Source organism: Strix uralensis, chromosome 5 (genome assembly GCF_047716275.1).
Source record: "Strix uralensis isolate ZFMK-TIS-50842 chromosome 5, bStrUra1, whole genome shotgun sequence".
NCBI lineage: Eukaryota > Metazoa > Chordata > Aves > Strigiformes > Strigidae > Strix > Strix uralensis.
This window is the reverse complement of record NC_133976.1, coordinates 72,609,465-72,623,092: the sequence shown is the minus strand read 5'-3', so window position 1 is coordinate 72,623,092 and position 13,628 is coordinate 72,609,465. Positions and strand designations below refer to the sequence as shown.

Sequence of the window (13,628 nt, the reverse complement as noted above, 5' to 3'; positions counted from 1 at the left end):
AAGCAACACAGGAACAAACTAGTAGAGCATACTTTAAAAAAAAAAATACTCAATTTTATACAGTCAGTTTTTAAATTGCCCAACTCTGAACATGAGCCCTGGAGAGAAAACAAGCAAGTGTATGAGTCAGTGAGTCCCCCTTTTGCTTGCCATGCTCTGTACCAGATAGGTGGAGTAGAAAAGCAGCCAGGCACAGAAGCAGAGCTGAACACGACAACAAAAAAACAACATCTGTGGGATTTTCTCTCAAAGCTCTGACTCCGCAACACGTGGGCAGGGACCAGGCCAAGAGCTGCGTCAACAACCCCTTCTCTTCACGGAGGGGTACTGCTCACAGAACCGCTGTGCTCCAAAGGGGCAGCCATCTGCAGAGGCGTGATGGAGAGACGTCACCTCCCTTGTGAGGCACCCAGCAATGCTCCAAGGGGCCTCAAGTGGGGTCCCTGGGCTGCCCATGTCCTGTCACAGGGCAGGCAGACCGCCAGCTCCTGCTGCCCACCACCTCGGGCTGGCAGGCCCCCAGAGGGAGGGCTTCAGGCGGGGCAGACGACGCGACGCCTGGCCCAGCAGTGCCGGCGGCAGGGGAAAAGGCAGGCAACTCTATTCCCACAACATGGCCGCCACGCCCGGCCGCTGGAGAGCGCCTCACGCCCCGCGCCCCGCCCTCCACGCGCGCATGCGCAGCCCCGCCTGCGGCTCAGCCCAGCCCAGGGGGGTGCCGCGACAGGCAGGGGAGCCCTAACCGGGCGGAAGTGACGCACAACTAAGGGCGGAAGCGGTGCGGGGCGCTGCTTCCTGCTCGGCGCTGGGGCGGGGCTGGCTCGCGGCAGGTGAGGGACGCGCGGTGCGGCAGGGAGCGCGCGCTGGGTTCGCCGCGGCCGCGAGGGGCGGGGCCGGGGCCTACCCCCCCCCCCCCCCCGCCCCCCGCGCGGTTCGGTGCTCGGCCCCCGGAGCGGGCTCGGGGCAGCCTGGCCGGGCCCGCGGGGACACCGGTGTTCGGCGGGGTGCTGGCGGAGGGCGCTGAGGAGGGCCGGGGGGTGTCCCCGCGGCGCAGTGTGGCTGGACTCGGGGGGGGTTCCGTCCTGTTGGGCCTGAGCGGGGCAGTAGGCGCAGGCAGGGCCCTGTGAGGGGCTGCCGCGGGGTCTGAGGCCTGTCACCCACTGATGAAACGTTTCTGGTGGCCACAGGCTCTGTCCATCGGCGACCCCATCGGGTCTTGGGAAGAAGAGCTTGTTAATGTGAAATGAGAGTCATATAATACCTGTCTGGATGGGATAACAGGGTTAGAAAACCTTCTGGTACACTTCTTAGACACGAAGGAGGTGGGAAAACCTGCTAGGCAGGCATGGAGCATGGAAATCTCAAGTTGGCAATGATGTATGGGTCACTTGGACTCAACATAGCGCTTTGGGGATTGCACTCCGTGTAGGTTAGGTACCCTGTGGGGATAGACAGCTAGATGCTGCAGCCTGAAGGGAGTAACGAAAAGAGAAGAAGGTGTCCAAGATAGAGAAAAGGTCACAGGACTCTGGGATGTGGGTTATGTAATTTTTCCTCGGAAAGTTAGCTAATGACTTGTGATAGAATTGGGGGGGGGGGGGGTTGTATTATTCCAGTTTGTACTATTAACTATCAACTAATTCAAGGAACACCACAGATTATAAAAAAAGTAACTTCTAGTCCATCAGTGCATCAACGCAGTTTGCTACCTGGAGTACTGACAAATAGTTTTAACATGGGTTGCCTTTAAGTTGCACAAGGGTGTGTTCCTCACTCCCAAGCTGGTACATATGGTGCTGTAGTGATTTGTCAAATAAAAGCACGTTGTTAGTGTTTGCAAGTGAGCCCAAATGCTGTCGTGATAAATGCATTTACTGTATTAATTTCTTTTCTATGTTCAAAATAATGAGTCAACCAATGGTAAAAAGACCACAGGGCTACTAGGCCTAGCTGTACACATGAAAAAAGGCAGCTGATGGACATAGTGAACATTGTGAATCCACATCCAGCAGTGACAATCACTGTTAGAATTTATTTTAGAAATCAGCAGAAGTCCTGTTGTAGTGAGGTTCCGCCCCTCTTTTTTTTTTTTTTTTTCCCCTCTTAAATGGTGTGATTCAAATGTTGAGTGGTTGGACGGGCACCTGGATTTTCCCAAAGGCCTCTTTCAAAAGAGGAGGCTGTTCATCCCTGGGCTAATTCTCGACTCTGCTCGCTTCTACAGTACAGCTTCCAACAGGGAGTGTGGGATAGTGCTGGCTGTGGTTGTGGCATTTCACATGATTCATGCAAATGTCAGCTAGGAGTTTGCCTGAGATGACCTATTTATCCCATTTAGGTTGCGCCGTGGGTGTTGCTGACAGTGATTTGCAGACTGGATTGACCTCTCCTGGAGTAGATGAGGTAGAAGCTAAAACTGTTTCTATTTCTTGCCAGTTCTTGGAAGTACAGAGCCTTCCTTGGAGCAGTGAAAGGAAGCAGAGTGGCTAGTGCTGCTTTCGCCAGAGGCAAGGGCTAGAAGCAAAGTGACTTTGGCACGTCCTTGTAGAGGCTTTCTGCATTTCAGTTGGCTGGGGAACTGGAGGTGCTCCAGTCAACTGTCCCTTGCTTAGACTTTCTTTTAGGAAGGTTAGCTAGAGGCTGATAATTTCTCCTGATATTTGATTACATTTGTCTTGTTGGTGTAATAAGGCTGGGATGTAAAGACTGCCTGACATACCTCTGTATTCCTGGGATGCTTTGGCTGGGGGGAAACAGCCACACCTCCCAAGGGCCCTCAGGCAGAAGGATGCCTGAGGCACTCCCAGAGCAGCACAGGCTGCTAGTCTTCGCATCTGCGCTTCTTCTATCACTCTGGATATTTAAACTGAGTTTTTAGTCTTCATTCCTTCAGATAAAAAGTGCTGTTCTGTTCTCTCAACTCAGGAGTTCATTGGCAAGAAAACTGAAAGCAGATAATCCCTGGGAACTACTCTGCAGTCTGGGTTCTAGTAATACCAGGTAACTGTAGTCACTGCACACTCAACCTGAGCAGTTAGAGAAGGGTAGAAACTGAGGGCTGGGGAACAGTAGTGCTGAGATAAGCCTGAAAGCAAGGCAGATTTTTTTAAAAAAAAAATTTTTAGATTAAAAGTAGTGTGCAGAGGAAGAGGAGGATTATGTCTGTGATGTTTCCCATGGCTGTGGTGTATGTGCTTGGAGGGAATCATTTTTATCACTCAAAAAGTGATTTCTGTAGCTGATGAGCTCTGCTTGGACCCCTTCACAACATAACCTTTGCCAAAAAATAGTCCATCCAGCAGTTTTAGTGGGTTATTGATTCCCCAGGTGTCATTCTTTTGACCCAGCTTTTTGTCAGCTCCTTTCATCCAGGCTACCCTGTAGGGATATGCCTTCTAGCAAATGTGAACAGGCTTGAAGACACTTTCTTAAGGTGAGTGAGTTTCCCTTTGTCATCTCGCAGAAATGCAGGCATTCCCTTTGCTTCTGAATGTATAAAACGGGCAGGAACTGCTTTGGTTGCCAGTTTGATTTGGTTGTTGCCTGCATTAAATATCTCAGGATCTGTTGTAATGCAATGTGTGTGGGGTATGGCTGCTGTAAAACTCCAGATCTTTGGAGCAGAGGGTACTGAATGTGGAGGTGAAAAATAAAACAGTGCTAGTTAGGGTTTGTGGCAGTGAGATGTGGAAATGGTTAGATCTGCAGCTCAGGTCACTCTGCAGGAGACTGAAGCTGATATTGCATCAGAAAATTAGAGGGAAAAATTAACTAGACTTTTTTTTTTGTTAGGAAAGTGCTATGGTTTTTGACATATGTATTTGTTGCTGTAGTCTGATAGTAAGATTGAGCAGCGCCTCATTTTTCTGAACCAAATGTTCAGCAGTGTTTCAGCTAGCCTGCTTTTGAAACTCCAATATTTAAGAGAACTTACGTCAGGGAAATGGCCCTCCAAGGGACTTGTGATAGCCAGTGGCTTCTGTGTGCTTAAGGTGTACAAAACCAAAGTGCCTCCATTTAGGAGACTGAATGAAGACCTGTGTCTGGGTGTTTGGGCTGGGATTCTCAGCATTACTTTTGACATCCGTATTGTAGGTGTAGCTAAGCTATTTGCTTAGGCTTCTTTTACAATAAATAGTGAGAGGAAGGGAAGGCAGGCAATTAGCACGGTGCTTTCAGTCAGTTGTAGAGATCTGCCTTTAGAATCAGATCAATTGTTCATTAGAGTGCCTGATTGTGTCCATTAATGATGAGAACCAAAGGTGACAGTTGCAGAGTGGGTTATCTGATTTAACTTCAGATATCAACATCTGTCCATCAAAATGAGCTTTCCATATCCAGGTGAAGGAAATCAATGTCAACCTGTGCTTGGAGGACAGGGCTTTCTCAGCACAGTGATGCAGCCTGCAGCTTGGTGCCTCATGGTAGTGAGGGCTGCTGTCTGTGCTTCACAGATCAGAGCTCTGCGTTGAGAGGAAAGATTGTCTTGAAGGCAGTAGTGGCTTAGAGACCATCTTAGCCTGTGGAGCTGAGAGGATTGAAGTGCATCTCTAAATTCTTTTAAGTCTCTACCTTTCAGATTGTTTTTAAAAAATAATTTAATGTAATAGCATTCTGTCTTCTGGAGAGTTTATATCATTTGATTTTATGTGATCCATCTTTAAATGTCAGGTATTTTGCAATTTCCCAGGGAGTTGCCATATGCTATTGTAAAGCTGGGCTCTGAGATTCTTTCTCTTTAGCCTAAATGGAATAGGGCGGTATAGTATGTGACAAACCAACAAATCTAAGTGGGCCTAAGTGGGAAGGGACGGTCCCCATTTGAGAATGATCACCAAGTGTGTTGATGTACTGGTTCAGGCCCGTGCTTATTTGATCTCAGAGCCAGTGCTGCTGGTGGGAAACCAAATCCTCCAGCTCATGTGCATTTAGTTACCTGTCAGTGATGTCTTTGCCTTAATGTCATACTGCTTGTAGATTTCATCTGTCTTTAGTAGCTGCATTAGCTACTGTTTCTTTTAAAGCAATGTGTCTGAGCTGCAAGTGTTAACAGGCCCTGGCTCCTTGAGAAGGGGGCTGCCTTAAATACTGGGCTCACACTTTCAGGAGTAGATTTTTGTCAGGCCAGTGCTTTTCTTTTGGTAGCTCTCAGTGCTCAGGAAGGACCACATGCAGATAGCCTTTTATTCCAGCAGGACAGGACACACACATAAGTAGCACCGGGTGTTTGTTGGTCTCTGACACAGACCATGGTCCAGGGAGACATGTTTCTATCAGGCACCCAGTTTATAGAAACTGTGTCAGTAAGCCTCTATTTTGTTGCAAAGTAGCCTATTTATTGTGTTTCTTCTGCAACTTAGGGTGTTAACTGAAACAAACAAACAAAAAAAACCCCAACCAACTTTTGGGAGTTTGGATTCAAGTTTCAGACCAGAGCCAAAACAGCTCTTGCTGTTGCCAAAAGTGTGTATCTTCATAGCATTACCTTAATACCTTAAAGTGGGATATTACCTTAATAGCTTTTTCTTCAGTAGTTTGACCAAAACATGTATTTCAAATTGAAAGGACCTGGGGTACCTTTCATGCAGATCCCAGGGTATGTTGGGTTGAAGTAAACAGCTAGCAGTAGTACGTGGATTCAGCTAACAAAAAGACACTTAGCACTGTAGCTGGCATCGTGGTGCAACTTGATGTTCTTGTGGTACCCAGATGTGTGAGGTACCACATATGTGGTAACTGCCAGTAATTCCACGCTGTTTGGATATGGAGAACTGAGTGGCATTATATCACTGGGTGGTTAGTGACTGCCTGCCAGTGCAGCAGAAAAAGCTTTTCCTTTTCCCGCAGCTGCTGCTGGGACAGATGAGGTGAGACTGCTTCAGTGATGGAATCCACTCCAGCCATTTCCAAGCAGAATATTGGCCCACAAGGCCAGGATGCACAGTGTGTGCAATGCAGTGTGAGCCCCCGAGTCCTGCTGAGTATCAGGACAGGCTTCTCAGTGATCTGCTGTTTCTGCAGGGCCATGGTCTGATGTGGGAGGCTGACTTCTTTTGAAAAGATCTTGACTGTACAGCAGTCCCATTTCCATGAGCGACTTCTGGAAGTATCAGCATGTAGCAGGAGATGTCTTGTAGGATTCACTTTCTACAAGGACTTTTTTTTGTTGTTCTTCTGAGGTAATGCTGTACTGTAAGGACAGGTTGAAAGTGTGAGGTTGATGAGATTAAGTATCTCTCTTTCTAAAGCTGGAGCAGAAATGGCTTTCACAGCTGTGGCTAGGTTAACTTTCTGATGTAGATGTGACAATGATGTGCTCCTGCTGCTCTGAGGGGGATGAAGAGAGACAGCTTCTAAAGCTTCTCACTTTCTTGCACCCCTTGCCAGTCTCTCTGCATGGGGAGCTCCAGCTGCCAAGTTTAATTCACTCATTGAGAGCAGGCAGGGTGGGACAGCAGAAATGGAGAGCTCTCTTGCTCCAGAAGTGGTACTGGAAAGTGAAATCCTAACTGATGCCAGGCCCTCTAAAGATGGAGAAACCCCACTCTTCATAGCTTTGTCTAAAATAGCTACTAGAGGTCTTCAGACCCAAAGCAGTAACATCTACAACAGAGTTTGAGGATGCTACTATAAGAGACGTCTAGTAACATGAGCACCCTGATGGAGTACAGCCTGCTACGGGGCCTAATTACGGTCTTATTAATGCTTTCTTTCATCACTGCCTTCCAGCCTTCAGATGGTGATTAGACCTATTTATAGGGGCAGAGTTCCTTAATATTCAGCACAGTGCACCTCTTGCCAATCAAATCAGTACCATCTGCATCTTTGATTGCTGCTTAATAACACTGTAGAACATGGTTAATTAAAAAATATAAATAGACTTTTCATCCTCTTAACTTATCAAAGTGCTTCTCTCCTCCTCCCTTCCCCTCCCTGGTCTCCCCCCGCCCCCCCCCCCCCCAAAAAAAAAAAAAAAGGTAAAGTTGGCTTAAGCACAGGGACTATGGTGAACCTCTCATCTCGCTGCTGGAAATACATCCTGCTTTCCTACCCAGGATAGCTACCTTTTGTGTGCTCTGCTGGAGGACTACATTTCAACCCCTTTAGTGAATGTCAAAACGGGGCAGAACGATCATTTGCTGCACAATAAAATAGGACGTACATCTAGGCTCTTGTGCTGTATTTACCACCAGAGTGTAAGCAACTTCTAGCTTTTGTTTCAGTTGTGTCTACATCCGTGTGCGCGCATGTGTGCACACTGCCTTATCGTGTCCCTTAACAGGAGGAGCATATGCAATGACATGTTTTGCTTTTCTAGCAGTTTCATTCTCTTTCTTAAATACAGTTCCCTGGCTTTGCAGCTGCTAAACTCACAGGAGTGTGTTTTATCTGTGGAGGGCAAGGTGATAGAATTGTGGGGGGTTTGTTTTTTTTTTTTTTCCTTGAAGGAGTTCATTCTGGTATTTTGTTGGAATGGTCTCTAGGTAAGCTTCTAGTACAACCAAGGTATGACTCGAATATGACAGCAGATTTGACCATGATTTGAAATTCTTTAGGAAGCCTGTGTGGAAAGTAGAGAATAAGGATGATGTAGTAGTATATAAGGTGCAGCACTACAGAGTACTGTAGTTAAGTGTACAGTAGAATAAGTTTGTGATGAAACATACAACAGACATTGTAGCAGCTGGGAGCTTTGTGTGCTCTAAAAGTTGCATTTAGATATTGCAAGCAATGTGCTGATGTAGATTGGAGCAGAGGGAAGTGAGAAGAACAGAAGTCTGTTAATGTCAGCCAGGATGGGACAACATTGGTCCAGGTAAACATGGTAGATGGTATTATGTGGAAGAAATTACTGTCAGTGAGGAATTTGGGATGACTTCTTACTGTGAACCAAGTTATGCATGTGACTTTCCTCTATCAGAGGAGACAGCACCTTGTGATAAGTTATGCCCGAAGTCTGTCTCTACTCCATCTTTTGAGTGTGTTTAATCTTAACCCATAGTTCACTTGTGACTTGGTCTGTTCCCACTGTGGAACCATCCTGGTGGTAGTGGTGTAGAAGTGTGTGCCGAGGGATATGCAGACATGTGTTTTATTGCATATTGCTGGTCTCTGCGTCAATGCTGGTGGCTGCAAGGCATTGATCTTTTATTAGGGTCCTACAAAGGAGGGACATAGGGCTAGAGATAGCATGTCACTTCTTGGAGATGTTACTGCATGTGGGAATTAAAGGCCTTCAGTTCATGCTGTCTTTCCAGTGCAGTGCAGCACAGTAATTGCTGAAGCAGCCCTTGTATCTTTGAAGAATACACACTGATTTTTTTTCAAAGTATTTAAGCCGTCTGCTCCCCTGAACCACCTTTTTTTTTTAATCCCTTGAAGCACATTTGTGGTGGTTTAGCCCCTGCCGGGGTCTGAGACCACGCGGCCGCTGCCCCTCCCCCACAAAGGGAGTGAAATACAAAGCCCCAAGACTGAAATAAGGAAAGGTTTAATACAACAATGCAATAGCAACACAACCAACAACAACAATAACAATAACAGTAATAGTGATAGCAGTGAACAGAGCAAAATAGCTACCAAATACAGCAGTTTGAAGCACGATGTACAAAACCACGAGTGCACCGCGCTCCGCCAGGAAAAATGTGACCTGCCAGGATGTGACGTCCGCATGGTATCTGAATAACCCGGCTAGAGCTCCCCCCCCACTGCTGGGGAAACTTAACCCTATCCTGGTTAAACCAGGACAACATTAAGGAAGCAAGTATTGTTGGTGGCTTGCTTTATTCTCCCTTCATTTTCATAGCAAACCATGCCTCTGATAAGTGCTTGTGTATAGCTTTACAGTCTGCCTGTGTTGAGGGCAGCCAAATTATTTTCTTAATATTGCCTTTGTTTATGTTCCCTAGAAAAAGTAAGGTATTTTAAGGTTGTGGGGTTTTTTTTGCTTGTAGATAATCATCTCAGTGATCAGTCCTCCATAGAGCAATATCTTCTAAAGAACTTGGAGGAGTGTTGCTTCTTTCACAGACTCTGCTCCATAACAAGTTCTTTTGGGCTTAGCCTTGACACAAGGAGTTTTATTCTTGGGTCCAGGGGGAAGTAAGCCAAGAGGGTGAGCAAAGGAAGTGTTTCTCTACCTATCCAGAGCAGTGAATTATATACTTCCTTCTCTGGGTTCAGAGCTGCAAATCTCTTTGTAGCCATCAGTTTTAGACTTGCTAGTGATGGTTGAACAGTGACCAGTTGCTGGTTCCAGATACCTGAAAGCAGAGTATCAGTACCAGAGTGCTCAGCCTGTGTCTATCGTGGTGTAAGTCATTTGGAAAGGTGAGACAGTCCAGTGGAGGCTGATGTTGTGTTTCCCACTGCTGTTGTTTCGCTCAGCTCTTGCTAGTGTGAATGTTGGAACTGAGAGGGAGAGAGCAGCTTTGGGTGCAGAGGGATAGCCACCAGCCCTGACAAGCTTTGCACCAGCTTGCTTGAGGTTAAAGGCATAGACAGTTTAAGGCAAAAGTGCAAATCTGAGCAGTTGCTAGCTCTAGTCAGAACTTCCAAATCAGGATATAACACTCATAGGCAGGTGGTGCAGTGAGCAAACAACCTTTTTCTCTTTGTTTGCAATTTAATAAGGCAAATGAGGTTATTGTATAACACCAGAGCACATCTGTCTTGTTCATGAAAGTTGACATAGAAAAAATAATTGAATAAGGAGTGTTTGGAGCCCCTAGATGCTGCATCTTTTTTCCAGAGCCTCTTTGATCACAATAAAAGAGCCATGTTGCTGTTTCTTCTGCCTCGTGTGACCCACAGGTCACACCACTAATGATTAAATCTCTTGGGTGATCTGACATGTGCTCTTCTGAGTAGTACTAGCTTTGGTGTTTTATATGCCTATTTCTCACTGTAACATATGAGTATTTCATGTCAACCATCATAATTCCAGGATGCTGTGCTTTCTGCTGAAACATGCCAGCTTCCTCTTTAAGATTATGGAGTGATACTGGAACTAGTTTGTTGCTTTGTGGAAGTCACTTCCATATGTAAGACACAAACAGTTTATTCGTACCTTTGGCGTGTATGTTACGTGAAGGCTTGGCATCCATTGGACAGGGTGGGAGAGCTGAGGTATTTCTAATCTGCAGTACTTTGGTTTTATGTAATGCCTAATTCCAATAATGGGTCATGGCAAGGAAATGTGCTGCTTCCTTCTCAGTGCACTGGAGGTTGAGGTAAAGGAAGATTCAGTCTTGCTGAGTGATACTCAGTTTTTGCTTTCCTTTCTGACTTTTGTTGGGAAGATTTTGAATTTTCCTTATTAAAATCTTCCTTGTTCCTGCAGTCTGTGTTATGGGAAGCAATTTTGCTTTTATTCTAAGCATATGGTCAGGCCTTTACTCAAAGTGTTTGTAAAACTGGCTTGTTTCTCCGGTTAGTTTTGTCATGAGAGGTAATAAATAGCAGCTGTAGCATGGCATTTTGCTTGAGTCTAGTAATTTAGAAGGCTGTTGCTGTTTTTCCTCTTTCTTGCTATAAATCTCTAATTCATTATCTTGCACAGAATCTCTTGTATCTGTCTCTGATAGCAGTTTCCACAGAGTCTACCACGTTTCTGTAATGTGTGGTTTTTGGTTTTGTTTTTTTTTTTTTTTTTTTTTTTTAGAAAGGTGAGAATCTGGAGATTGTGTGAGAGTCTGTGTTGAGAACCTGTGAAGCTGAAGTTTAGTGACAGCCAAACTGAGACAGTGTGAGCAGGAGCACCCAGGGCTTTTCCCACTTTGCCCCACTACTGTGTGCTCCTCTCTTTGCAAGGGAGCAGTGGGTCCTGAAGAACAGTCTGTAGCTTCTGAGTGTGAGGAAAGAAATAGTTTGGTAGCAGCTAGGGGAGTGCTGCTTCTGAGTGTGAGCATCTGTCAGTCAGCAGCTGAGCCGAGCTTGGCTTTAGAAAGGTCACTAAGAGAATTAGGATTGGTGAGAGTCTGGGAAATCATACTGGGGCTGTATAACCTCATCTGGCCTCAAGAGGTGAAAAACTTGGCCTCCTCATCCTGTGGGGCAGGATTACCATTACATGGTAATGGTTTTGATAGTGAAGCAAGTTTAAGAAGTCCCCTTCTTGCCCCTGCTTCCCACTCCATTTCGTGACTGGGTAATTACAGCTGTATATCTGGCTGCGGTAAATTGGGTCATTGAACTGATCTGAGTTAAAAATAGGCATCTGAAACATGCAACAGAAGAGTTGTGACCAGTGGCAGGGAGGATCGTAAACCTGTTTTGCTGCCAAAATGAAAGTATCTCATAACTGCAGGCACTCTCAGTGTTATCTGGTTACTTTGTTCCTCATTGTTAGTCAAATAGTAGATTTGAAAGCAAAAGGGTTCAAGCTTGGTTGTGGTCAGCAGATCAAAAAACACCGTCTCAAAATTAGCTGTACTCCTCTCAGATTAACTTGTATGCTTTACAACTCTAAATAATAATTTTCTGCCTGCTGAATAGGCTCAGTCAAGAAGACTAATCAGTGTGCAAGCATTGCTGCTAAAGAGTGTGGATACAGAGTCTGGCTGCCAGTGATGCATGAAATAAAACAGAATAGGTCTAGGCTTCTGCAGCAGAGCCAGGTCTTCTGATGGATGAGCTTGATTTTGCAAATTTGTTATCTGTGAAAGTCTCCTAGGTTTCCTCCTGCTTTTACGTCTCATATGATTTATTATTAAACACTCCCCCACCAATCACCTCCCCCCCCCCCGAAAAAAAAAACAACAACCCACAACAAAACACCAACCAACCAACCAACCCACAAACAAACAAAACAATAGCCAAATCACATTTACAGGAATTCTTTCCTCACCTGCTGTGGTAGGATCAGAAAGGACAAATTTGCAGAGGTTAGATGGTGTTTCTTAAATGTACAGGAATGGCTGCAGGCAAGTCTAATCTGATATATTTTCATTTTGTGAAGCAAGATAGGGAATTTAGAGAATGTGTGAAGACCCCTCTAATTTTCACCTATTAAACAGTTTTTGTATGGTGTAACTATCTCTTCAGGCTCTTGTTTTGTGAATTTCTCCAGTATAAGCTGTATTTCTATGTTATTCTCAGCCTGCTCTGCTGCACAGGCTGGAATACGGTTTACACACAGCAGTGCTCCTGGGACTAGATCTTGCAGACCTCCAAGTACCATGGAGGGAATGTGTTGTGTCCTGAGATATCTCTGTCTGTTTCTGATACCTTACTTTTTGATCCTCCTTTGTTTTGCTTCTCTTCAGGTTAATGAATATTTTCTTATGGATGTACAGCACTCTGCATTATGAAACCCTGTAATGAGCAACTGTAGTCTGTGTGTTTTTTTACAGTGTGAATGAGCAAGACATACAGAGAAAACAAATTTGAAGGGAGTTGTGTAGGCCTAGTGGCAGAGTTTGCATTAGAAAACTGAATGGACACTATTTATTAATTGGGCTGTCCTAACAGTAATATATTTGTGAGTTTACAATTTCTAATGTGCTCAGAGAACTGGATTTCTTCTTTATACTCTCCTCTGTGTCCTGGGAATTTTTTTGTTATTTTTGAGAGCAAAAACATGGGAAGCAGAGTCTTCGAGAATCGTTGAGGGAGAAGTGAGCAAGGCTGGCAGGATGGAAGCATGGGTGGTGCATAGCCTTTTCCTGGCTGAACTACAGAGCAGTGGTATTGGCCTGGCTGCATCCAGGAGCATGCATACTGCTCTGGTGCATGTGTTGAACACGACCGAAAGATTTCCATGACCGTTTAGATTTTATATGTGAAAGGATCCTAAAATAAGGAGGATTCTTTCAAGATAGTTACTAAGAAAAAATCCAGTCACCAGAAGCAACGAGCAGCTCCTGGGAGTCTCAGAATGGAAGAACTCTCATTAACCTACTTGGAGCAAGGGCGTGTGTGCACATGCATGCTCTGTAATTTCATAGCTGCTGTTCTTGGAAGGGAGCAGTGGTTGTGCTTCTTGGAGCAGAAGTGTAAGATGAAATACTGCATTTTGCTAATAGGGTTGAATGACCTGAAATATATCTATCTGGAATATGAGGATGGGAGGAGGGGACAGGGTGATTTCTGACAAGTCTTATCGCCACCCTGAACTGACTTTGCTCCAAAGTCTGGTCTTTGTTTTCGGCACAGTACTAAGCAGAGATTTGTTGAGTGCTAAAAATTACAGTTCCCAAGAGCATTCAAATAAGCAAGAATCTCCCACCTCACTGTAGCTGCCTTGGATTTATTAAAAATCCAATATGTCAGCCTTACTACTTGTGCCTTTCTCCTCAGCTCACCAATTCTGTTGCAAATGCTTTTATAAAATAATTAGGGGAACGGAGAGTGGAAGTCCCTGAATAAAAGCTGTGGTAAAACAGAAGTGTGCTCACTGTAATGACCTATTTGCTCTTTTCTTTAGGCATAATGGCCACAGCAGCCCAGAAGCACTTTTTGGAAGGGCAGACATACTCAGTCCCCCTGATCCAACCGGATTTACGCAGGGAGGAGGCTGTTCAGCAGGTGGCAGATGCACTGCAGTATCTGCAAAAGGTGTCGGGCGATATCTTCAACAGGTATGGTGCTGACCGGGGGGTTGGGGGCTTAGCATGCAGCAATGGATG

At 45.4% G+C, this 13,628-nt stretch overlaps 1 protein-coding gene across 15 annotated transcripts in view; it reads left to right on the top strand.

The window, feature by feature from the left end:
• Positions 1 to 764: 764 nt before the first annotated feature.
• The window catches only part of WASHC1 (WASH complex subunit 1), a 46,228-nt gene continuing 33,364 nt past the window's right edge, over positions 765 to 13,628 (top strand). For 2 of the 15 annotated variants that reach the window (XM_074871615.1, XM_074871612.1), the window contains exons 1-2: positions 772 to 830; positions 2,339 to 2,403. In XM_074871615.1, coding sequence (XP_074727716.1) covers positions 2,399 to 2,403 — 5 coding nt within the window. In that variant the 5' untranslated portion in view covers positions 772 to 830; positions 2,339 to 2,398. Of the gene's footprint in view, positions 831 to 973; positions 1,518 to 1,541; positions 2,404 to 2,925; positions 3,001 to 3,358; positions 3,434 to 13,401; positions 13,581 to 13,628 lie in introns of those variants that run through there. The other 13 variants (XM_074871607.1, XM_074871609.1, XM_074871605.1 and 10 more) reach the window with 13 other exon arrangements.